General features: G+C 62.8%; 1 protein-coding gene across 7 annotated transcripts in view; it reads left to right on the top strand.

The window, feature by feature from the left end:
* The window catches only part of ARVCF (ARVCF delta catenin family member), a 50679-nt gene that overhangs the window by 21645 nt on the left and 3853 nt on the right, over positions 1-25181 (top strand). For 4 of the 7 annotated variants that reach the window (XM_084867872.1, XM_084867866.1, XM_084867870.1 and 1 more), the window contains 15 exons: positions 6312-6542; positions 14830-14988; positions 15140-15687; positions 17015-17517; positions 18092-18275; positions 19125-19242; positions 19604-19775; positions 20659-20676; positions 21698-21769; positions 22342-22469; positions 22809-22959; positions 23638-23836; positions 23913-24024; positions 24138-24228; positions 24607-24660. In XM_084867872.1, coding sequence (XP_084723998.1) covers positions 6330-6542; positions 14830-14988; positions 15140-15687; positions 17015-17517; positions 18092-18275; positions 19125-19242; positions 19604-19775; positions 20659-20676; positions 21698-21769; positions 22342-22469; positions 22809-22959; positions 23638-23836; positions 23913-24024; positions 24138-24228; positions 24607-24660 — 2722 coding nt within the window. In that variant the 5' untranslated portion in view covers positions 6312-6329. Of the gene's footprint in view, positions 1-6311; positions 6543-9771; positions 9918-14829; positions 14989-15139; positions 15688-17014; positions 17518-18091; positions 18276-19124; positions 19243-19603; positions 19776-20658; positions 20677-21697; positions 21770-22341; positions 22470-22808; positions 22960-23637; positions 23837-23912; positions 24025-24137; positions 24229-24606; positions 24661-25181 lie in introns of those variants that run through there. The other 3 variants (XM_084867867.1, XM_084867869.1, XM_084867871.1) reach the window with 2 other exon arrangements.

Below are 25181 nucleotides of genomic sequence, written 5' to 3'. Positions count from 1 at the left end.
TGGGAGGCTCGCCTGCCTGCCTGTGTTGCTGTGTCTGACCTGCAGTCACCTGGCCACTCCCCGGGCTCCCTGTGGCTCTGGCCTCCCACTAGGAGGGGCAGCAGCTGGGAGGCTCACCTGCCCCTGCCTGCCATCGCTACATCTGATCTGCAACCTCCCTGCCACTCCCCAGCCCTGCCCCCGCTCCAGGCTCTCAGGTTCCCTGGGCCCCCCGAGTGTCCCTGCCTGGATCTGACCCCGAACTTACTGCATCATGCATCCCCCCTCCCCTAACACACACACACACACACACACACACACACACACACAGCCCAGTTCTTCCGGACCACCTGCCAAATGGCCCCCCTGGGGGTGCTGACCAGTGCTTGACCTAGGGCGCCCCATAAATGTTTGAAGAACACCCCCAGATTGTCTCCCCACGTGTAGGAGTTGTCTTCCATGTGATCGGGGGATGGGTGCTGTGGGGGTCCATGTGGACAGACAGTCCAGGGGCAGGAGGAGGTCACCAAGGGGCCGTCTGGTGCTCCCCCCCTCCCCCCCCACCCCCGCCCCGTGTATGATCCAATGCAGCAGGCGCGCCTCCTCTGCCGGGGAAATCTAATTTCCGGGATGAATGCAATTACGGCTCTGCCAGCTCCCTGACAACCCTACGGCTTCCCTTGGGCGGGCAGTGCCCAGGCCCCGGGGGAGCTCAGTGCCCCAGCCTCTTCACCGGCTTGGCTGCCAGCTGGGCGGATACCTGCTTCTCCCGTTGTTTCCCTCTTAGGGTCTGATGGTCGCAGAAGCTTGTGCTCCTTCCTAGGCCTCGGCTGGGGGGCCAAGGGGCCTGGAGCTGCCGCGGCCAGAGGCGGGCTCCTTCCCGTTTTTGCTCTGTGTACGCGCTCACGCTCCCACCTGCTCCCCCTCTCACCGCATCTTCTCTCTCTCGGGCCACGTCCCTTGTCCATGACCTTTACCTACTTGGAGTTGGGGTTTCGGTTTTTCTATTGATTTGTAAGAGCGCTTTGTAGACAAAGGAGACACTTGACCGCAAGGAAACTTTATCCCAGAGTGCCGATCGGCTCCAGGTTATCTTGATGCCTTTTCCTCCTGCTCCCCAGTGTGGAAAATTACAAATGCACAGGAGTGGAGAGACCGGGGTGGAGCGTCCCCACGCACCCTCACCAGTCACCGTCTAGAAGCAGAGTCATTGTCTTCCATCTGTAACGTTCTCTACGTGTTCTACTATAAATGGTGTCACTTTAAAAAAAAACACCAAAAAACCTATAACCAAAATGCAAGGCTTTTATTTTATTTATTTATTTATTTATTTTTTATTGATTTTGTACAGAGAGGAAGGGAGAGAGAGAGCTAGAAACATCGATGAGAGAGAGAGAGTCATCCATCAGCTGCCTCTTGCACACCCCCCACTGGGGATATGCCCACAACCAAGGTACATGCCCTTGACCGGAATTGAACCCGGGACCCTTCAGTCCGCAGGCCGACGCTCTATCCACTGAGCCAAACCGGTTTCGGCATGGCTTTTATTTTTGATGGACAGAAATGTCTCATTCTCCCAAAATGAAGCTGGTTTGCCTTTTCCTTGGCAGTTTCTTTTTTTAAATATATATATTTTATTAATTTTTTACAGAGAGGAAGTGAGAGAGAGAGTTAGAAACCATCCATCAGCTGCCTCCCGGACCCCCCCCCCCCCCACCGGGGATGTGCCCACAACCAAGGTACATGCCCCTGACCGGAATCGAACCTGGGACCTCTCAGTCCGCAGGCTGACGCTCTATCCACTGAGCCAAACCGGTTTCGGCCTTGATAGATTCTTTAAGGCTGAGAACAGCCTCCTCCTGCCCAGGCAGCCAGGCCCTGCACTGACTATGAGTGACCCAGTGGCCCTGGCTGGGATGGATGGATGGACGGATGAATGGACAGACAGAAGAGGACTCCACCCTTGTGAACCCCACGTCCCGGCCTCCTGTTCCAACCTTGTTCCCAGCCTCGGCACAGTGTGCGTCCCTGTAGGCTGACCAGAAGCTACCCCTGTGGCAGTAACCACAGGAGGGGGCGACAGGGTAAAGATGGGCCCCCACAGGCCAGAGGTGTAGGGAGCAAGCCTCCCTGCTGGCAGTGCTGAGCGGACATGGCGCCCCCTGGCAGAGAGAGCTCCCGCACCACCACACCTGGGTTCTCTCTTCTGCTCCTGCTGGCCCTTCCTCCCCGTCCAGATGGGCGGGGAGTGGGGTGTGGAAGGAGGTCCAACCGGTGCCAAGCCCCCTCTCTCCCCTCCTGGGGGACAGGGACAGCTGGTGGTGTGCTCACAGATGGCCGGTGAGAGGTCAGGATCGGAGCCTGCCCGCCTGACCCTTAGGAAATTCCTCCAATTCCTCAACCCAGATTGGAGTCAGGCCCCATAATTTGATTTTCTGGAGCAGGATTTGGCTGTGCTCCCTGGGAGGAGGAATGTCTGGGTCAGCAGGAAGACGTCAAATGTGGGCTTAGGTCCTGACGGGCGGTGTTCAGTGGTTAGAGCATTGGCCTGTGCACCAAAAGGTCGGGGGTTCAATTCCCAGTCAAGGTTGTGGTTCGCACCCCACCTCCGGTCGGGAGGCAACCAATCGATGTGTCTCTCCCATATTTTCTCTCTCTTTCTCTCTCTCCCTCCTCCCCCCTTCCCTTCTTCCTTCTCTCCCTCCTTCCCCTCCCCAAATTCCTCCCCCCATCCCTTCCAGTGTCTCTCTAAAGAGGCAATGGAAAAAAAACGTCCTCTGGTGAGGATTAACAACAACAAAAATGTGGCTTAGGTTTCGGGGAGAGGTTCAGCATCTCCCCGCAATTCCTATGCTGGTGCCTTCAGTTCCGATGGAGCGCAGTATCTCCAGTTGTGCCCCTGAGGCTCGGGGGCAAGGCCCCTCCTCCCAGTGGTGGCTCAGGGCCTCATTCTTGCCCACCTGCCCCCTCATTGGTCTGCCCAACTGTCCATTTACTCATCCCTCCAGCCAGCCTGCACCCATCCCTTTACCCATTCACCACCTGCCTATGCGGCCACCCACCCACCCAGCCGTCCACTCCTCTGCTCCCATCCTCTCATCCAACGACCTACTTATTCCGCAGTCCACACATCCTTTTACTCGTTCATTCCTTTCCCCTTCCATCCAGCCTCTGTACTTTCTTTTTCTTTTTTTTTAAATATATATTTTATTGATTTTTCACAGAGAGGAAAGGAGAGGGACAGAGAGTTAGAAACGTCGATGAGAGAGAAACATCGACCAGCCACCACCTGCACACCTCCCACTGGGTTTGTGCCCGCAACCAAGGCACATGCCCTTGACCGGAATCGAACCTGGGACCCCCGCAGTCCGCAGACCGACGCTCTATCCACTGAGCCAAACCGGTTTTTCAGCCTCTGTACTTTCATCCCTCCCCCCTCCCCACTGGGGACACTCGTGGGTGTCCAAGCCTGGACAGGCTTTCCCCAGGTCGAGCACCTCCACTCCTGCCCTGAGACAGGCAAGGCTGTCTGTGGACGGCCTGTCTGTTCCTGTCTTCTGGCTACATCACCTCCCTGGGCAGGCGGGCGCGGGTGCAAAGGTGGTGCCTGGGCTCAGGGTGGGGATCATGGTAGGTCTGGCCTGCAGGCAGGGCAGGGCCCTTCCCCGGTGAATGGCTGGGATGACGTCAGCCCGAGTGGCCCCTCCCTGCCTGCCTCCGGAGCCTCCCGGTCCCAGCAGGAGTGAGTCTCTTACCTACCCCCCCACCCCCACCCCCCAGATCAGAGCTCCACCCCAGGGCCAGCTGGGGACACAGCTGGGAAAGTCTCGTGGTTGATCTTAAAAATTCATGCACATGTTTGCCTTTCGTGTCATTACATAGTTATTTATGTTTTCATGTAAAAATAGCATTTTGAGTGATCATCAGAAAAGCCACCTCCGGGGTGCTGGTCTGGAACCCCTGTGCCCACCTAGGACGTAGGGAAGCTATCATGCCAGGAGAGTGGGCCTGTGTCTTCCCGGCTCCCTAGATGCCCCCGGCCGGCAGTCTGCCTCCTGCGTGTGCCAGGGCTGCTCTTGGGGCCACCAAGGTGACGAGGTGGCAGCCTGCAAGGTTCAGTGCCCTCACCCACAGGCAGAGCAGAGGGCATGGGCCCCGGGCCGGGGGTCTCTGTTCTCCGGGAGGCAGCTGTGGGGCACTATCCCCTCCAGCTGGCTGGCATTGGGGAGTGTCACCTGGGAGACGCACAGCCATGCAGCTCCAGCTGAGAGAACTGGGTAATGGAAAGGTCAGTGTGGGGTTTGGCCACCTTCTCACGAGAGGCTCAGAATTCTGGGCCACTGGCCAGCTCCCAGCCAGAGCCAGTGGGCCGGGCCCCTTTCAGACTGGGGCCTGCGGGAGGGCTCAGGGCAGGGAAGCTGAAGGCTCAGGCGCACCCCCCTCGCCTGCCGTCCCAGGGTCTGGGGGGAGGGGAAGCCTGAGGGTAGGCAGGAGCCCACGTCTCTGCATGAGGAGGGAGGGAAGCCACCTCCTGGCCCCTAGGTCCTGGTCATCCCCTCCCAGGCACACTGGCCCTCCTCCGGGTGGCCCCGGGCTCAGCTGTGCTGCCCGGGCATGAGGCTCAGCTGAGGCCACCCTGCTGGCACCTCCACCCTGCCCTGTGCTGCCCTCGAGGGAGAAAGGACCCATCACACCCACCTGGGCAGCCAGGTTTAGCTGATCTGTGCACTGGGCCAGGTGGCCACCAGATGCAGGTGTGTCTGTGACCCCTGCACAGGGGGGCTGCGTGCCCCTGGCTGTGTCCAGGCCGGGCCTTGTCCCCTGCTGGCCCACGGCACCCCCTCCTCATTGTGAGTGCCAGGACCTCTCCCGGCAGGAGTTCAGTCCATTCCTCCGCCTGCGCTGACCTCACCGCCCCTCCTCCAGGCCACACTGGCAGTTTGTTTGTGTGACTGGTTCTGGGGAAATGAAGAACAGCTTCTGGGACCCATGCTGGCCTCTTTTCCTCTCTGGGCCTCAGTTTCCCCAGTTGTCACGGTGGATTGGACTCTGGGGTGTTCTTTAAACTGGAGGCACACCCTTTCTCTTCACAGTGTCCCTGGCCCAGCCAGCATCAGTGGGGCAAGCCTAGCACTGACCTTCCTCGAAGCCTAGCACCGACCTTCCTCTAAGGGCTCGGCCCCTGCAGCTGGACCTTCTCATGCGCTGCCCACTGTGCTGTGTCTCTAAGCCCAGGCCTTACATGAGTGGAGGGCTGAGGTGGCCAGCGGAGGCAGCCTCAGTGGCCTGGTGCGGGTCGGATCAGGAGGATGCCCTGAGCAGCACTGGCTCCATGGGGCACACTAAGTGCCTGGCAGGGTGGCCACATGGCCTATACCCCATGTGGCTGGGTGTGAACTCCCTATTCGGCTAGGTGTGAATGCCAAATGCTCCTCCTGCATCTTTTTGCCCATGAAAAGCAATCACAGTGAGTAGCCAGGGAGCAAGCGGTGAGGAACCTGGCTTGTCATTGCAGCTGCCAGGCTTTGCCACCCCCTCCCCATCCCCTGGGACCTGCAGGGGAAGCACTGGGCCCGGACCCAGGCAGGCCTGGCCCTGTTGGCACACTGGGCCTGGGTAGCCTGGGCCCCCTACCCTCAGCCTCCTCCGGATCCAGTATTCATGGGCCACTCTCAAGCACAGAATCACAACCACGCTGTACGCGGCTCTCACTCTGCCGTGCGGGCAGACGTCACCCTGTTCCAGCTGGCGTAGCTGTGAGTGGAGGCCGGATCGCTGGTCTGAAGGCCAGTGTCACCCCTGTGCCTGCTGGGTGTCCCAGGTACAGCTGGTGGCTGGGCAGGGACAGCTGACGTCCGGCTCACTGGCACATCGGCTCTGCCACGCCGGCTGTGTGGCTATGGGCAGGTCCCCCAACCTCTCTGGGCCCCAGCTTCACCTCAGTGAGAGGAGCCTGGGCTGGCCCCATGAGATGGGATGGGTTGGCATGTGCTGTGGGCAGCAGAAGGCCTGGGAGGTCTGAGTGCTGGTCATACCCAGCTCTTTTGGCCCTTCCCTTCCAAGTGGGCTCCCAGGACCCCCCAATAATCTATGGTTCTGCTGAGCCTGCCCCGGAGCAGAGCCCCACACCCCACCGGGAAGGAGCCGGCTGCTTCCGGCCAGCCTCAGATGAATGGCTTTTAATTTAGAATTTAATCAATGTGGCTTCCCTCTCGAGAGCTGGACGCTCCAGCGTGGGAGTAAGTTGTGTGATTGGCGAGTGGGGCTGGCAGGGGGCCCTCGGTGCCCTCCGCCTCGGCCCCACCCTTGACCTTGCTCTGCTTTGCCTGCAGCCGGCAGGCGTCCTGGCCATGGAGGACTGCAACGTGCACTCGGCCGCCAGCATCCTGGCCTCGGTGAAGGAGCAGGAGGCTCGCTTTGAGCGGCTGACGCGGGCGCTAGAGCAGGAGCGGCGCCATGTTGCCTTGCAGCTGGAGCGTGCCCAGCAGCCCGGCGTGGGCAGCGGCGGCGGCGTGGGCAGCGGGCAGCCCCTGCCGATGGCCTGGCAGCAGCTGGTCTTGCAGGTAACAGCCCAGGGACTCAGGAAGGGTCAAATGGTCACGTGGGAAAACAGTCGAGGGGTCCTGGTGGGCCACAGGCCAGCATGCATTGGCTTAATTGCAAAGACCGCCTGGGGTCTCTGGGGGGAGAGGAGAAAAGGGGGATCTCAGAGGGACCAGAAATCCCGGGTGGGTGTGCAGGGCACCATGCGATGAATGGGCAGGACACACCCTGACCCTCCACTTGAGTGAGCCCCCAGAACCCAGGCAGCTGAACAGGGTCCCATCCTGAGGGTTTTGCCAGCCCTGGAGTCGCCCTGCCAGGGCAACCTTCCTAGCGTGCACCGACGCATCAGCCCCAGCAAGGCCTTGGGCTCTGCCTGCGGCCCAGAGGCTAACCTGGGAGTTCAGTGTCTCTACCGGCTGTTACCCTCAGACGGGTATCTGGCCCCTGATCAGCCCCCAAGAGGTGTGGAACCCTGTCCGCTTTGTGGCCAGACCCTGGAAACGGAGGTTCATGGTTAGGAGTCAGGCCACCAGGACTCCTCCCGCCACCCGCTGTGCCCCAGAGCCTGACCTGCAAACCAGTTACAGAAGCACCTCGCTCACGGGGTGGTAGTGGGGAGGACAAAGAAATGCGGGAGTCCTGGAGTTTGGCAAGATTATTTTGGTCTCCATTATTAACTGAGGCATGGGGTTGGGGACAGGCAGGGTGGAGCTAACCCGGGAACTTAGGAGGAGCTGGAAGTAGGGTCCCTGTGTGGGGATCCCACCCTGCAGGCCTCCCACGGCGCCCCCTCCTCACCACTAGGCTCACTGGCCTCGGGGGGCACAGGAGTGAATGTTCCCCTGGGTTCCTCGCAGTGACCCTGGAGGCCCTCCCCGTGGGCTCCTCAGGTTCCTGGACCGGACAGCAGGGTTGCTCTCCTAAACTAGGTCCCCGGAGTTCTCCTCCTGATGTTTCCCCATGCACGTGCACATCCGCCCTTCTCTGGTCCCGCCGAGCCCTCCAAAGGTGAAGCCTGTACCCCCAAACTCAAGGAGGGGCAGAACAGCCTATAACTGGGTCACATGGGGACAGCAACAGCCAGTGACCCCAAGGCTGCCGCTCAGGCGCCAGGAGCTCTGTCCAGCCCTTCCAGGCCGGAAAAGGCTTGGGCCTTCAGCCCAGAGGGCACAGGCAAGGGTGGATGCCCCCGAGGGAAGAGGGAAGATGTTCCCATGGCCTGGAGCTGCCCCGGCTTCCTGGGGGCGGGGCAGGGGAGACCTCAGGCCAGCACCCCTCTCTGCCCACCACCCCTCCCCAGCCTTTCCCAGCCTGCCCTCCGTTTTTTCTATTGGGAGGATATGGTTTTCTCAGGCTGAGATGGGAGAGTGTGTTCCCAGGGCGGTGGCTAGACTGGCAGGGCTGAGGGGGGTTGTGCGGGAGGTGGGACCACGTCTGGCTGTCCAGTCCTAGCAACCTCCATGCCAACCCTGCTTTCCAGATCCGTCTCAGCACGAGGGGTCCTCGTGACCTCCCTGCTGAGCCACAGAGCTCCCGGGAGCTGGTCCTCAGGGCCAGAGCTGGGCTCTGCACAGCTTGGGAGCAGGTAGCTGGGCCAGGGGGGCTGAGAGGCCAGGGGCTACTGCTGCCAGGGGCTACCCCCACCCCCCTGGACTGTGCCACGGTCCTGGTTGCCTGCCCTTCATCCTCCAGCAGGAAGGGTCCCCTCCTCCAGACATCTGCCTGGAGCAGGACTGGCCCTCACCAGACTGTGTGTGAGTGTGTGAGTGTGAGTGTGTGTGTGTGTGTGTGTGTGTATTGGGGGTTAGAGGGGTGTGGTCATCACCTACCCAGCTTCAGGCTGGGGCACTGGCAGCTGGTGTGATTTGGGAGAAGACAGAAATGAACCCAATGTAAGCATCCAGGCCACGTGACCTTAGGGCAGTGGTCCGTCCTCCTGCTTCTGCCCCAGCCCTCTTGCTTCTGCTCCACCGAGGGCTGCCATGGATTGACGATACAGGGGCCAGTGGTCAGGTCATCTCCCCCCTGTGCCCGTGGTAAAGCTGAGGCTCAGAGGGACACGCAGTGCACACCCCGAGTGCTCACGCATGCTGGCTGCGTGGTCTGTGTACGGGGTGTGTTGTGGAAGGAGAGGCCCCGTGGTGGCGCTGAGGGGTGCCCGTGGAGAAACAGGTAGGCGATGGGAAGCCTGGCCACCTCTCTTTTCTGACACACGGAACCTCCCTGGGCTGGCCCAGCTCTGTGCCTCCCGGCGCCTGGTTAGGTTACCTTGATTATAATGCAAGAGCCACCGGCTTGTTTTTGTGGGATGTGACCCAAGCGGTGGCCCAGCCAGCCCTTTTCTTGTCTATGTTTCTTTCAATCAGAGCCAGACTCCCCAGGGTGTGCCTTCACCTTCTCAGCAGGCTTCTGGGAGGAGGGGGGAGTGTATCCTGATTAACCCACTACTCTGGTCCCGTCCCCCCTCCCCTCCCCACCCCACCTCACCACCCGCGCTTCCTAGTATAATACATCAAAGACATGGAGGGGAGAGGGTCTGAGGCAACTCAGCCTCAAAAGCTTTCACCCAGGGTCACCAATAGTCTCCCTCCGCCTTCCTCCCCGCGCCCGCACCCCTTTGGTCTGCTCTGACTCTCCTTAGAGGGTGGAGAGATCCTGGGCTTGGGCCTTGAGGGAGAAAACCCAAGACAAAGTGGGTCAGTGCAGGTCCCTTGGCCAGGTCTCCGTTGAGCTCTGTGGTGACACTTAGGCCTTTTGGGGATGGGCAGCTGGCCTGGAGTGGGATCTGAGAGACCTTTGAGGCACTGCCATGGTAGTGACCGCTGTCTTATCGGCCCTCATTTCACAGCAAGGGGAAACCGAGTCGCAGCCAGGAGGAGCAGAGAGTGGTCTTGCACTCTGTCCATTGCCACACCGGATCCTGCATTGCCCCAGCTGTTTCCTCAACTCTACCCGGGGTGGGGTGGGGAGGTGGAGAGGGGTGTGTGTGTGAGCTTTCTTACTGGGGACGGACCTAAGCCCGGGAAGAGGGACTGGGCCCATCTCTGGGCAGGAAAAATATCACCCTCGCGGGGAAGTGGGGTGCGGGGAGGGATGAGGAGCCCGGGGACCCTTTGCAGGGGAGACCCGCCCCCCCACCTCGCCTCGCCCAGGCTGCAGAGCTCCGCCCGGCCCGGCCCCGCCCCCCGCCCCCGCCCCGCCCCGCCTGGGCGCGGCCCCGCCCGATTGGCTGCTCGCCGCGGCCGCCGCCAGGCCCGCCCCCGCGGGGTGCGAGTCCGCGGAGCCCGAGCCCCAGCCGCCCAGGCTCCGGAGCCGAGCCCGGACCGGCCGCCGCCGCCCCACCTCCGGCCCGCGCCGCCCCCGCCGGCCCGATGCCGGCCGAACTCAGACAGGTTGGAGGGAACTTGGTCCCGGGACCGGCGGCGGCGGGCGGGGCGCCGGCCCTCCCGGGGGGACCCGCTTTTGTTTCTCGGAGCCGCCGGCGGCCGGAGGCGGCTATTGTCTGCGCTCCGGGCCGGCGCATTTGGCCCGGCGGGGCGGCGGGGTGGGCGCGCCCCCGGGGGCTCTGCCTGGCGCGGGCCGCGGGATCTCCGGGGGCCGGGCGCGGGGGTCCCAGGCTCTGCGACCCTGAGCGGGGATCGGGGATCGCGGGGGTGGGGGGTGCACCCCGGGCCAGCGCCCAGGACAGGTGCCGGCGACAGGGACGGAGGGCGCAGGCCTTGGGGAGCAGCCCCTCGGTGCAAGGGGGATGCCGAGCCCGAAAGGGGGAGCCCAGCCAGGCCTCTGTCCCCCTCCGTCCCCCCAGCGCGGGTTTAGGCGCTGGGAGACCCGCGGAGGAGACTCTGGAGGGAGGTTTAAGGGAAACCCTGTCTGCGGCGGCGGCACACGTGAGGGGGGGAGAGGAGGGGTGGGGACGGCCCTGCCCACGTGCAGCGGCGGGTGGGGTCTCCGAGGAGAGCCGAGGCGACCTGCCTTCCAGCCCTGGGGCTGGGGGAGGCCTGTGTGCAGCCTGCGCTCTAGCCCGGAGTGGGCGGGGCCCAGTGATAGACCCAAAAGCAGGCTGAGTGCAGGAACCACCACAGGGGCAGCCCTTGTGCTGTCTTCCCCCCCACATCTGCCTCCTGGGACACCCAGCCTGTCTCTGCTCCTCTGTATCCTCGGTATGGTCCCCGGGGTCCGGCCACTGACAGCCCCAGAGAGGAGGTAGTCATTGGAGGAGCTGGGGGATCTGGGCCACAGTGTGGCCAATGGGTGTGGGCTGGGTTTGGGGGAGTTGGGGTGAGTGACAGCCAGCTCTGGCTTCTGGGCCCCACCACCCTGCTCCCGCAGCCTGCCTGCTGGGCACCCAGGACCTCTTGGCCTCTCTGCCGCCCAGTGTGAGGCTGTGCCCTGGCAGGAGGACTGCTGCTGTGGAGGGCTGGTCTCCAGCCTGCCAGGGCTGGGCAGAGGCCATGGGCACCGAGGGAGAGTGTCTGTGGTGGCTAAGGGTTTGCTCCCTGAGGAGAGATGCCAGCCTGGCTCATCCTCGAGTCCAGCTGGGATGGCCCTGCTGGTGGGGGCGGGCTGTCACTCCTCCACGCCTCTGCTCATTCAGCAGCATCCATCTTATGCCCTCTGGGGGCCTGGCCCCGGGGGATTATGGGAGCCAGGTGCGGGATGCCAGCATTCCCTGTGTTTGCTAACGGGAATGTGGACAGAGTGGGACACCTGCCCCCTTGGTTCATTATTCATGAAACAGACTGACCACGGGTGCTCATCTGACAAGTGCAGATGGTGCAGGTAGATCCATGCCTCTGGGACCCCAGTCCAGTCTCCCCGCACCCCCCCCCCAACCCCTCCATTACAACTTGGCTTGTTTCCTCTGTCCCCTCCCTCAGCCATTTCCAATGTCCCCCAGAGGCTATTGTGGCCTTTTGCCCAGATGGCGACCCCTCTGCATTGTCCCACAACTGGCCACAAAGGTGGACGGACACTGCCTCCGCCTGTCCCACAGCCTCGACAGCACGGGTCCTTCCTGTTTGTGTGTGAAGAAGCCAAGCCCCTCCTGTGTGCAGGGGCCCAGGGCCCTCATGCTGTGCTCAGCTCTGTGCCTCTGGGCATCCTCTTGTGAGCATTACCTTTCTGGGGAACTCCAGCCCCCACTCGGAGACCTGGGCCAACCCCCTTCCCCATAAGTCCCAGGGAGCTCATGGGAAACCCCAGGTTATGGCAACAGCCCCTCTCTGGGCCATGGACCTGGTGGACCATGGATAGGTGTATCCCAGGGCGGATTTGGGCCCAGAGGTGGGCGATGGGAGGCTGGGCAGCGGTTCCAGTGAGAGCTGCAAGGATGAGGCCGGGTCTGGAGAAAGAGTGCCAAGACACAGGTGACAGGACTTGACAGGATTTGGGACATGGAGGAGGGCTGGGGTGGTGTGTCCATGCAGGTGCCCATGTCTGGGGTATAGCGGGGTCAAGAGGGGACTGGGGCTGCAGGGCCAGGGGTTCCTTGAGGGTGGGCTGGCCTGGGTAGGTGGACATGGGTGGTACATGGGACCCTAGAGCAGGGCCTCAAAACCAGACAAGCATCCAACTGTGTGCTGGTCATCAGCCCATGATCCCATGTCCCCAACCCAAAGATGTTGGACAGTCCCAAGCCATGGGCAGACCTTGGGCTTCTCCCATCTGGCTTCCAGCTCTGAGACTCCTGGAGTGGATGCCTGGGTGCTGGTGGGGGGAGTCTGGCCCATGCGGAAGACAGGAGATGGCGGGGATGTGTGCACACACACCCCTGCGGTGGTGGGCACTGCGCACCGAGTGCTGCTAGAGCCCAAACACTGACCTCCTCAGGCCCGTGGGCCAGGCTGGTTCTCATGCACACGTGTGTCCCTTTCAGAGGGATCAGGTACCTACATGCACATGTGTGACTAGGTCCCTGTCTGCATGCGCGTGCCCGGGCATATGGAATGGGGGCCAGGCCTTTCCATGATCTCCAGCTGACTCAGGCTCCTGCCTGCCTGCCTGCCTGCCCGCTTGGGTGAAGTCATTGCCTGTTTTTAGCTCCCTGAGGTCATTTGCCAGCAGGGGCCCTTGGTGCTACAGGGCTGCCTGGACTGGGTGTTGATGGGTGGTGCTGCAGGATCATCAGGCCCTGTTGGGGGGCCCTAGGTCTCCTGGTCACCCCATCTCCTCACCCTCCTGACTTAAAGGTGTCAGAACCTCACTACAGGTCGGAATGAAAAGAATAAGCTGGACCACAGAGTGGTATTGAGATCTGAAATGTGCTTCCCCCAATCCCAGCCAGGAAAGCGATAATGTATGCAAATGTATGCAAACTTATGGAGGGGTCATAGCCCACTTGGCAGTGTCGTGTCCTGGGCAACAGTCCTGATCCCTCATGCCCGTCTTGCTTCTTGCCCCGCCCTGATACTTGCAGCCACCAGTTCCAGGCCTGAGGCCCCTGCGTGCCTGGCCCTCCGCCTGGCTGTCCGGAGCCCAGCGGAGAGAATGCGGTCCCTGCCACGCATCTGTTCCTGTACTTGCTAAATACAGACGGGGCACCCGAGGCCCCAGCAGTGACGGGCCGTTCCTAAACCTTCTCCTGTTTCAGAACCCCCCCTCTCCCCAGTGCCCTCCAAGGAGCGCTCAGGCCACCCTGCCCGGCAGCCCACCCGCATGTCCCTGCTCTGGGCCTCAGTGTACTTCTCTTTTCCAGGGCACAGTGTTCCTCCCTCCTGGCCTGGTCTCCGATAGGCACTCCACCTGCAGCCCAAGACTGAGAGAGTGACAGTCAAGGCTGTGGCCCGCAAGGGGTGAGGCGTGGCTAATAGGCTTTGCAAAATTGTCTTCTGTGCAAAGTTGTCTTCTATGAGGATGCCTGGAATCCCCCCAGGGGCAGTTTGGGAAGCTCTAGGTAGAGCTTTCCCCCTTTGTCAGGCCTCAGTTCCCCTTTTATAAAATCACATCTTTTCTCCTGCGTGGGGTACGTTCTGTGCCTCTTCCTTCCTGTGTCACCAGAGCCCGAGGACAGGATGCACCTGTCCTCTCAGGACAGTTTAGGCCCTTCCCTGGACCCCGAGGAAGTTACAGGGACCCCGAACCTCCACACTGCAAGCTGGGGGGCTCAAGCATTCCTTCAGGACAGGACCCCGACCTGGGGTACCCATCCTGCAAGGCATGGGGCCTGGGCTGCAGAGCAGAGCCTGTGCGTCTGCTGGCTCCGGTCGTCCAGGAATGTGCTCCCCGTGACCCGCCCCCTGTACTGGATTTCAGCCCCTGCCCATCCTGGCCAGGTGCTGACCCTGAGACGCTGTGGGTGGCATTCATGTGGTCAGAGATCCAGGGGTAGATCTCGGTCCCTGTGCCACACGGCACAGCAGGGGACTGGCCAGTTCTGCTATGGGCTGGCCTGTCCTCTTTGAGCCCCCGTTTCCCCACTGGCCAGAGGCATATGGGCCTTTGAAGAGCCTCTGTCCAGAGCCGTCTTGCCTGGAAGTCCACCAGGATCGGCCCCTGCAGGGATGAAGGCAGGAGGTGTGTGTGTGTGTGTGTGTGTGTGTGTGTGTGTGTGTGGCGGGGGCAGGGACAGGTTGAGAATGAGGTAGGTGTTCGGGAGCTGAGGGCCAAGGGTTGGAGACCCAGGGTGGTGAACAGAGAGGGACAAGCTGGGCCCCCTTGGCCCGAACCCACTCTCCGGTCTCTCAGGGTCTGAGTGATGGTAGGACTAAGGCCTTGCCCACGCAACACCCTTCAGAGTGTCTGGGCCGGAAGGAGTGTGAGGATATTTTGGTCCTCCGAGTGCCCAGGGCATTCTGGGAGCTGAGTATTTCTGGTCTGCGAGGGTGTGTGGCTGGCCTCGGGGACAGGGGAGCCTCGGGGTGGCCACGGAGAGTTGGTGAACACTAGTGACACTGCCACCTTAAGGCCTCTCAGCCAGCATTTGTGAGGTGGGGCAGGGAGGTGGCCCGGGACACCTGGAGGACACCCAGTGGGTCCCTTGGGCCCCCAGGAGCCTGCTGCAGTCACCTCACCGCTAAGACACAGGACCTTCCCTGCCAGCTCAGCCCCAGGAGGTGCTGGAATGGGGGGCCAGCCTCTGGGGGCCCCCCCTTGGGATGGAACAACAGCGCAAGGTCAGCCCCTCCGCGTCCGGAGGCAGGCACGTGCTGTCCTCACCTGCAGCTGGGGCTGCTGCAGGCCCTCTCTGGTCCGTGGGCTCTGAGGGAGGGGATGAAGTCATTCCTGGCATCCAGGCCGGCACCTACCTGCACGCCAGGGCCGGGCAAGCATTGGGCCCTCCCGCTGACACCCTCCTCCCTCCCCCAGGAGCAGAGCCCCGGCAGCCAGGTCTCCCTGGCCACCATGCCGGAGGCGCCCGAGGTGCTGGAGGAGACGGTGACGGTGGAGGAGGACCCGGGCACGCCCACCTCCCACGTGTCCATTGTCATGTCCGAGGATGGCACGACCCGGCGCACGGAGACCAAGGTACGGCTGGGCCCACGCTGTCCCATGTGTAGACGGGGCGCATGTCCCAGCTTCCTCGAGGGGGGGAAGACTGAGGCCACGCTGGCCCTGTGGGCAGTGTCTGGGCCTCTCGGGCTGCCCAGCCCATCGCCTACCTATACGTACCCACCAGGTCACCAAGATGGTCAAGACGGTGACGACACGGACGGTGCGCCAGGTGCCCATGGGCCCGGATGGCCTCCCCCTCCTGGACGGCGGCCCCCCGCTGGGACACTTCGCCGACGGCCCCCTGGACCGGCACTTCCTGCTGCGCGGGGGCGGCCCGGCGGCGGCCACGCTCTCTCGAACCTACCTCAGCGGCGGGAGCGGCTTTCCCGACAGCCCCGAGCCCCGGGACATCCCCAGCTACGGCAGCCTGTCCCGGGGGCTGGGGGTGCGGCCCCCGCGGGGCGGCCCGCTAGGCCCCGGCCCCGGTGACGGCTGCTTCACGCTGCCCGGCCGCCGGGAAGCCTTCACCGAGGGCCCGGAGCCCGTGGCTCCGCCGCTGCCACCGCCGCTGGCCGGGCGCTCCCAGCCCGAGCGCTTCCAGGCAGAGCCGTACGGCCTGGAAGACGACACCCGCAGCCTGGCTGCCGACGACGGGGGCGGCCCCGAGCTGGAGCCGGACTACGGCACCGCCATGAGGAGGCGGCCTGACTGTGGGCGGGGCCTGCGCAGTAGGTGAGCACCCTGTGCCCTGCCGCCACGGACAGGGAGTCTGCCTTCCGCCCACCAGAGAGGACCCCACGGGTGGTCCAGCTGCTGGGGCTACATTAGTCCGTCACACACACACATACACACACACACACACACACGCACACACACACACACACACGTCCGTTTGGCCTCAAGGGCAGCAGCAAGGATAGGCTCGGGGATGGTGGACGTTGCCCTGGGTGCCCTCCCTGCAGGTCTGGGCACGAAAGAAGCTGGTCGTAGTGCCCGATCCCCGCTGCCCCTGCTCTAGGCAGGTGACCCTGAAGACCGGAACCCAAGAGGCTCAGGGTGTTTCTCGAAGTTTGAGGCCTCGGCCTCTCCCCACGCCTCATGCACAGAGGCAGCTGGAACCCCAAGAACGCCCCTTCCCCCAGACCTTCTCGGTGTAACCTCTGGACCTGTTCCCTCCACCCTCAGTTTCTCTTGTCTGTGGAATGGGAACATGAACACAGCCTGGGTCCGGAGTGTGTTGCAAGGCCATGGGCAAGATACCTGGCTCCTCCTAACCTCAGTCCCTCTCCTGGGAAGTGGGTTTGATGGGAAAAACCCACAAGGACATCTGTGCCCTGGGGGACTGGGTAGTCTGTATGCCCTTTGTTTTTATTTTATGTTATTTTTTAAAGTTATTTTATTGATTTTTTTTTTTTTTTTTTTTTACAAAGAGGAAGGGAGAGAGATAGTTGGAAACATCGATGAGAGAGAAACATCCATCAGCTGCCTCCTGCACACCTCCCACTGGGAATGGGCCCGCAACCAAGGTACATGCCCTTGACCGGAATCGAAGCTGGGACCTTTCAGTCCGCAGGCCGACGCTCTATCCACTGAGCCAAACCGGTCAGGGCTGTATGCCCTTTAGATGGGCCCAGCAGGGTGGCCATATACAAAGATCACCTCCCCCCACATCCTGGCACCAGGCAGAGACGGGCCTCAGGGGAAGGTGGGACTTCCCAGGCACGGGCAGATATTTCATAGAAAGGCGCTTAGCTCCGAATCAGGGGACACTGCCTTGGTGATGGGAGTGAGTGAGCCCTACCTGGGAGGGATGCAGCCCTGGTGGCCGTGGACTGGGGTTGGTTCCGTCATTGGTTCTGAGTCGGTTCTTGCTGGGTCGGGGTAGGACTCTCCACACCCATGTGGTGCGTGGGGCCACGTACCAACAACACTCCAGGCCCAGTCCCACCCTGGGCGGGTTCACGATTCCCCGGAGATCCGCTGGGGGGCAGCTCAGGGCTCGGGCGGGCAGCCGGGCAGCCGCTGAGACCGCGCCCGTGTGCCCCGCTCGTCGGCACAGGGCCTACGAGGACGTGGCAGAGGACGGCGGCGGCGAGCTGATGGAGGAGAGGCCCCCGTTCCCAGCCACGGCGGCGCCCCTGGCCCAGCCGGAGCGGGGCAGCCTGGGCAGCCTGGACCGGGCCGTGCGGCGCTCGCCCTCCGTCGACAGCGCCCGCAAAGAGCCGCGCTGGCGGGACCCCGAGCTGCCCGAGGTGCTGGCCATGCTGCGGCACCCCGTGGACCCCGTGAAGGCCAACGCGGCCGCCTACCTGCAGCACCTGTGCTTCGAGAACGAGGGCGTCAAGCGGCGCGTGAGGCAGCTGCGGGGGCTGCCCCTGCTCGTGGCTCTGCTGGACCACCCCCGGGCCGAGGTGCGGCGCCGGGCCTGCGGGGCGCTGCGCAACCTCTCCTACGGCCGGGACCCCGACAACAAGGCCGCCATCCGGGACTGCGGCGGCGTGCCCGCCCTGGTGCGCCTGCTGCGGGCCGCCCGGGACAGCGAGGTCCGAGAGCTCGTCACAGGTGAGTGGCGCCCGGCCCGCCCTGCATCCCCCGCGCCCCGGGGAGAGACGAGAGCGAGGCTTGGCCCCGGGAAGGCACCCCGCTCAGTCAGGAGTCCCAGCGGCTGGGGGCAGGTGTCAGGCTTAGATGCCATGAAAGGCCCCCAGGCGTTACCTCTGACTTAGCTGCCAACTGGTGGGGTTGGCACTGGGCCCCTCCCCACCAGATCCCACTCCCAATGGCCAGGCAGGGTCACTTGACCGCCTTTGATTGTCATGTGACCGGGGTGGGGAAGAGAAGGCACCCCGCCATGGAGATGCCAGGTTAGGGCTCCCTCCCCCGAAGTATCCAGTCCCAGGTTCCCCTCTCTTGCCCCAGCCCCTGGGCCCTCACCCCCTCCTCCGTGGGAGCCCGTGGTAGGTGCCATATGCCCCAGCCAGGAGGAGCCTTCAGAACCTCTCACAGCTTCTGTTGCTTCCTCCCTCCGGGCCTGAGCCGGGGCAGGATGGATGGCGCGGCAGGTCTTGAGCAGTCCCATGGGCGGTAGGGAGGCAGTGCCCATGGTCAGCACTGGCTGGTCAATGGTGCCCCACAGGCACACTCTGGAACCTGTCATCCTACGAGCCCCTGAAGATGGTCATCATTGACCATGGCCTACAGACACTGACCCACGAGGTCATTGTGCCCCATTCGGGCTGGGAGCGAGAGCCCAATGAGGACTCCAAGCCACGGGATGCCGAGTGGACGACTGTCTTCAAGAACACATCAGGCTGCTTGAGGTGGGGGTGGGGCCGGGCTCAGGCACCCCCTGAGCAGCTGCCCTGGGCTGTTCTTGGTCAAGGAGGCAGGAGCCGGGCACCAGAACCTGCATGCAAACAGCTGTCCTGGCAGAGCCATGTCCTCCTGTCCCACATAAGCGGGAAGACAGCTAGCTGACCGAGTCTTAGGGATCAGCCATGTCCCAGTTCCTGTCCCAGCCCTGAGTATAACCCCGACGGGCTGGTACTGACTCCCCAAGGGCAGCCTCTGGACCAGGTCTGCCACCCTGTTGGGCGGTGCCCCATGGCCCTATCCCTGCCCAGCTTCAACCCATTCTTCCACCATCATGACGTCCAGGGAACAGAGAGCCAGGACCCTCCTCTTCAGTCTGCCTCAGGGGCCTCATCCCACCTCCTGTGACCTCTCCCCCACTCTGGGGGGGCCCGCAGAGCCCACAGGCAGTCCAGTGTCCCCACCGTCCTGACTGTTTATCAAGATGTGGCCCCATCCTATAGGATCCTGACCTGGGGAATAGCAGAGCTGCCATGGGGGCAGCGGGAAGCCAGAATGGTCTGTCCAGGCTTCTGGCCTCCCTCCGCCCCTTTGCAAGTCAACTGGGAGCCAGGAAAGCCTCTCCCCTGGCCCCCCCCCCCCCCATGGAGATGCCAGGTTAGGGCTCCCTCCCCCGAAGGAAGGCCAGCCTCACCCCCTTCACGGCTGCAGGCTGGTGTCCGCTGCCGACCGCCTCCACAGGGCAGTGTTAGTGTCCGTTCTGTAGATGGAAACAGACTCCCCCCCCCCGCCCCCAGGCCAGGTAGGGGCGCTCCTGTGGGAGCCAGGGGTCATGGGGCTTGCTCTTGGCTACCCAGGAACGTGAGCTCAGACGGCGCAGAGGCCCGGCGGCGACTTCGGGAGTGTGAAGGGCTGGTGGACGCGCTCCTGCATGCCCTTCAGTCAGCCGTGGGCAGGAAGGACACAGACAACAAGGTGGGCGGGGTGGGTGAGGCAGGGTGGTCCCCGCAGGTCCCAGGCAGGGGCAGTGTGGGCCTCCCTCAGAGGTGCAGGGAGATGGACCAGACCCAGGGCTTGAAGCATATGGGTGGCACCGCGAGACAGGCCCGCACCTCCGGGGCAGCGCGGGCCACCCTGTGGTGACCACAGAGCCCCGCGGAGGTCCTACATGCCGTAGGTCCTCTGCCCTTTTCCTCTCGGCCCCTGCCTGAGGGCGCTTGCCCACGTGGGCCCCCTGCCTCGGGCCTCCATGTCTGCACCCTCCTCGGTCCTCTCAGAGGCTTAGCGTCCCCCGTGCCCACCCGCCCGTACCCCCACCAGCTCTCTCCTCCCGCAGTCGGTGGAGAACTGCGTGTGCATCATGCGGAACCTGTCGTACCACGTGCACAAGGAGGTGCCCGGGGCCGACAGGTACCAGGAGGCCGAGCCCGGGCCCCTGGGCGGTACCGTGGGCTCCCAGCACCGGAGGCGGGACGATGCCGGCTGCTTTGGTGGCAAGAAGACCAAAGGTGTGTGGAGGGGCCTGGGTGGGGTACCACTTTATTTTTATTTTATATTATTTTTTTAAAAAGATTTTATTGAGTTTTTACAGAGAGGAAGGGAGAGGGATAGAGAGCTAGAAACATCGATGAGAGAGAAACATCCGTCAGCTGCCTCCTGCACACCCCCTACCGGGGATGTGCCCGCAACCAATGTATGTGCCCTTGGCCGGAACCGAACCTGGGACCTTTCAGTCTGCAGGCCGACGCTCTATCCCACTGAGCCAAATCGGTTTTGGCTGGGGTACCACTTTCGAACCTCTTGCCTCTGTCCGCCGACTCTCCCCTTCCCCCGACACAGGCTGAGGCTCTCTGTGCCCATGACATTCATGGCAAGTGGGGAAGCAGGGAGCCAAGGTGGGTGGGTGGGCCGCCCTGGGGTGCCCATCCCACAGGCCCAGCCTTCACCCCTCTGCGCTGTGGTGCCCGCAGGGGAGGAGAGAGGAGAGGACCCACGTGGCAGGCCTAGTCCCTTAGCTCTAGGGAGGGTTCTATGGGCCCAAGTTTGGAAAGTGCCGAAGGTGATGCCCCCTTCTGGCACTGATAGAGCACCTACCAGGAGACCCTGAGGCATCACCCCACCCCTTCAGGGTGCAGGTTCCCACATCCCCCAGCGGCTGCCAGGTGGAATTGGGGGATCGCCGTCACCTGTCCCGCCTTGTGGGCCTCTGCTGACCCCTGCCCTACACGTGGGCACTCAACCCCCAGCAGCAATTGGGGTGAGATCCCACCTGCCGCCTGTCTAACCCAGGGTGTGCAGTGGGAAGCTGAGGCTTCCTGGGAGGGCCCGGGGTGGGGGGTGCTGCCCGCTCAGGCTCGTCTCCTTTCTCCTGTGCTTCCTCCGGCCGCCCAGAGGACTGGTTCCATCAAGGTGAGTCCCTGTCTGTCCTGCCATCCAGGCCTGGCGGGTGCCGTGGGCACCAAGGAGGCACAGCCCCCTCCCCTTGTTGCTCAGGCAGCGATGATCTTCGAAACTGCAGGGCTTTCCAGACTCAAGGTCCTGCCCCACCTCCAATCCCTTCTCCGGGCAGCCATCTCCATGACAACGGCAGGAATGTCAGCCTTGGACTCATTTGGAGGCTCAGGGGCTGTCCCTCTGTAACCTCAGACTTGGCTCCCTGGGCAGGGCTGGGCCTGGAGCTAGGACTGGGGCAGAGCCGATGTCCTCAAGGCCTGGGGGGTGTCTCCCCAGTGGAGTGGGGCGTGTGTGGCTCACACAGGGACACACAAAGGCCCCCGGAGGCCAGAGATGGTGGGGGTCCCAGGTCATCCAGACCAGCGGTCGCCATCTGGTGGCCCGTGAGGTCCAAAAGGTTGGCGACCACTGAAACAGCTCTGCTGCCTTCCGAAGGAGGAACACCTCCATCTGAGGGGAATGGTGGCCCAGAGGGGGACAGGTCGAGGCTGACAGGTGTGAGGTGGAGCTGCTGCAGTGGTTTGGCCCGTGAGCAGGGTTTTCCTGGCCAACAGAGCCTGGGACAGGGTCTAGGCCCAAGACGGGCAAGTTTCCCTTGGGATAGGACTCCTTGGCCCCTGCCCTGCCTTGTGGGTAGCCAGGCATGTCCTGTCCCTGCCAGGCCTCGGCTTCCCTGTGTGCCCCTGCCCACCACCCAGCCACCGGATCCCTCAGTTCACACGCCCGGCAGCCACAGGAGGCCACTGGGCAGGTGTGGGCGCAGCTCCCGGCACCTGGTGGGAGACGGACGGATGAGTCCTGGCCGGGACAGCCCTAGGCCCTGCTGCTGACCCTGCTCCCCTGGTCTCTGGGTGCCTAGTCCTGGACCCGGGGGTGCTTTCTGGGCTCTAGGCAGGAAGGTGCTGGGCCCAGCTCTCGTCACACACACCTCCCCCCGACGGGGTCCACCTCACCTCCCGCTGTTGTTCTGTTCCAGGGAGGAAGGACGGTGAGATGGACCGGAACTTCGACACGTTGGACCTGCCCAAGAGGACGGAGGCCGCCAAAGGTGAGCGGGTGGAGGCGGAGTCCAGGCTCAGGACTGTCTTGTCGTGAAGCTTTGTGCCACGAAGGAGGCCTTGCAGATCCAATATGGACACGGGCCCACAGGTGTGGTGTTCCCTGGAGGACCACCTAGTCCCTGGGCACCAGCAGAGGGTGCCACAGGTGCCCAGGATTGGGGGATAGAGAGGCCAGGCTCTTTTTTTTTTTTAATATATTTTATTTATTTATTTATTTATTTATTTATTTATTTATTTACAGAGAGAAAGGGAGAGGGATAGAAAGTTAGAAACATTGATCAGCTGCCTCCTGCACATCCCCTACTGGGGATATGCCTGCAACCAAGGTACATGCCCTTGACTGGAATCGAACCCGGGTCCCTTCAGTCCCCAAGCCGATGCTCTATCCATTGAGCCAAACCAGTCTCGGCTGGGGCTGCTTTTTCTGTGGGGCAGCCATAACATTGTTAAACATTTCCTGACCCACCACCCATCCCTGGGTCCCAGCTCAGCCTCGCCGGGGTTAGAGATGATGTGGGGAGGTCTGGGCGACCGTGGGCAGCTGGTGCTCTGTGCCCAGGCTTTGAGTTGCTGTACCAGCCCGAGGTGGTGCGTCTCTACCTCTCACTCCTCACCGAGAGCCGGAACTTCAACACCCTGGAGGCTGCGGCCGGTGCCCTGCAGAACCTCAGTGCTGGCAACTGGATGGTGAGAGGCCTGTGTCTGGCAGGGAGGGGCCAGAGGGCGAATCCCCGTGTCTCTGTGGGTGCCTCCTCCTGCCTTTGGCCAGGCAGGGGGCGGGGAGGAGCCCTCCCCAAGGACAGAGAGAAGTTCAGGGCGCTGGGGCTGCAAGAAGCGTGCCCTGGGTGGTGGGGCTTGGGGGTGCCCTGAGTGGTGGAGTGTGGAGGCGTCTGGCGGAGGGAGCGTTGAGCTGCTGGTGGAAGGCTTTGTCAGGAGCACAGTCCCCGCTGCAGGAGTGGCCAGGGCTCAGGCGGGAGCGTGTCCCTCCTGTGCGCTGAGCGCGCTCCGCCCCCTCTGCCGCCGCAGTGGGCCACGTACATCCGCGCCACGGTGCGCAAGGAGCGCGGGCTGCCCGTGCTGGTGGAGCTGCTGCAGTCCGAGACCGACAAGGTGGTGCGCGCCGTGGCCATCGCCCTGCGGAACCTCTCGCTGGACCGGCGCAACAAGGACCTCATAGGTGAGGACGCAGGTGGGGCTGAGCCTGGGCGGGAACCGGGTGGAGGGCTCTAGCAGTGTTTCCCAAAGTGTGGTCCGCGTCCCCCCAGGGGTACGGGAAGAGTCGGGTGGGGGTACGCGTTGCACCGGAGTTTGGTGGGGATATGCACTGCGCTGAGCTTAGCTGCGCCTAATTCTACGTTCTCGTGAGTATGAGGGGTACTCAGCGTTAGGAAAATTATAGAAGGGGTACACATATGTCAAAAGTTTGGGGAACACTGCAAGGCGACCAGATCGTCCAGGTGTTGGCGGGACAGTCCTGATTTCTAACAATTTTTCCCCGCGTCGTTTTAAAAAAGTCCGGATTTTTGGAAAGAATGTTTCCAATCTTATCAAAAATCGGGACTTTTTTTAAAAAAAAAAAAAAACGCCGCGGGACGCGGGAAAAAATTGTTAGAAATCAGGACTGTCCCGCCAACACCTGGACAATCTGGTCACCTTACTCCTGGCCTGGGCCCCATCACATCACTTTGTCCCAGCTGCTGGAGCGCCTGTCTCCATCAAGCTGCCTGAGCCTGGTTTACCCCTGTGCGCTGGGAGCTGTGGGCTCCTCTCTCCCCATGGGGGGGGGGGGGGGTGGTGGGCAGAGACCTGTCCTAACCCCCCCCCACCCCCCCGCTCCCCGTCCCCCTCCCCCCAGGGAGCTACGCCATGGCAGAGCTGGTGCGGAACGTGCGCAACGCGCAGGCGCCCGCGCGCCCCGGGGCCCGCCTGGAGGAGGACACGGTGGTGGCCGTGCTCAACACCATCCACGAGATCGTGTCCGACAGCCTGGACAACGCGCGCTCGCTGCTGCAGGCCCGCGGCGTGCCGGCGCTGGCGGCCCTGGGCGCCTCCAGGTACGCGGGCGGGGGAGCGGGAGGGAGGCCCGGGGGCGGGGCCGGACGCTGACCCCGCCCTGGGCCCCGGCCACAGCCAATCGGTGCGCGAGGCGAAGGCCGCGTCCCACGTGCTGCAGACCGTGTGGAGCTACAAGGAGCTGCGCGGCGCCCTGCAGAGGGACGGCTGGACCAAGGCCCGCTTCCAGGTGCGGCCCGCGCGGCCTTTCCTTGCTCACGTTGCCAGGCTGGGTCCCCCGCCGCCGGAGGGAGTGCCCCTGACCCCCTCCCTCCCCTGTCTGTTTGGCTCTCCCCCCTCCAGTCCGCTGCTGCTCATGCCAAGGGGCCCAAGGGCGCCCTGAGTCCCGGAGGGTTTGATGACAGCACGCTGCCGCTGGTGGACAAGAGCCTCGGTAAGGACGGGCGGGCGGGGTGGGGGTGTGGGAGCTAGAGCCGTGTCTCTCCACCTGGTGCATGGATAGTGACCAGGCTGGTGAGGCGTGGAGGAGGGAGGCCTTCTTACAGGAAAGTGGGCCTTCTTACAGGAAAGTGGCCTCAGAGTGGCCCCTTCCCCCGTTTGCAGCCCTCTACATCCTCTCCCCCCGGGCACTCACATTGGTGCCAGGCTGTGGGGAGAGGTTGGCAGTGGGCAGTGAGCCAGCAAAAGGATGTAGAGATGTTAGTGATGAAGGGTGCCCAGGGTCTCTGAGGCCAGCCCTGCCACGGGTGTATCTGCCCTGGTCCTCCCACTACTGCCTGCAACCAGCCAGCCCCTTGCTTGTGCCTTTTAGATGGTGAGAAGCCAGGCAGCCGGGATGTGATCCCCATGGAGGCCCTTGGCCCAGGTGAGTGCAGGGGCAGTGCCCAGTGCCTCCTGTGTGGGGAGGAGGGGGCGTGGCCAGGTGGTTATGCTGTGTGTGTGTGTGTGTGTGTGTGTGTGTGCTCGTATGTGTTGTTGGGAAGGCCCAGGAAGCAGTGGTTGAAAAAGAAAGGTTTGGCCGAAACCGGTTTGGCTCAGTGGATAGAGCGTCGGCCTGCGGATGGAAGGGTCCCGGGTTCGATTCCGGTCGAGGGCATGTACCTTGGTTGCGGGCACATCCCCAGTAGGGGGTGTGCAAGAGGCAGCTCATCGATGTCTCTCTCTCATCCATGTTTCTAACTCTCTATCCCTCTCTCTTCCTCTCTGTGAAAAATCAACAAAATATATTAAAAAAAAAAAAAAAAGAAAAAGAAAAAGAAGTTTGGTTTAGGGGTGCTCAGAGTGTACTGGGGTGGGGCCAGGAAGAGGTCAGTGCCCAGCTAGGGTCTCTGGTCTGTCAGCTGAAGGGAGGCTGGGCAGTCCGGAGCTGCCAAGGGGAAGCAGTGA

The sequence above is a fragment of the Pipistrellus hanaki genome (assembly GCF_964339955.1).
Source record: "Pipistrellus hanaki genome assembly, chromosome: 19".
NCBI classification, from domain to species: domain Eukaryota; kingdom Metazoa; phylum Chordata; class Mammalia; order Chiroptera; family Vespertilionidae; genus Pipistrellus; species Pipistrellus hanaki.
Note: the sequence above shows the minus strand (reverse complement) of the source record. Positions and strands in the feature narration are given on the sequence as shown.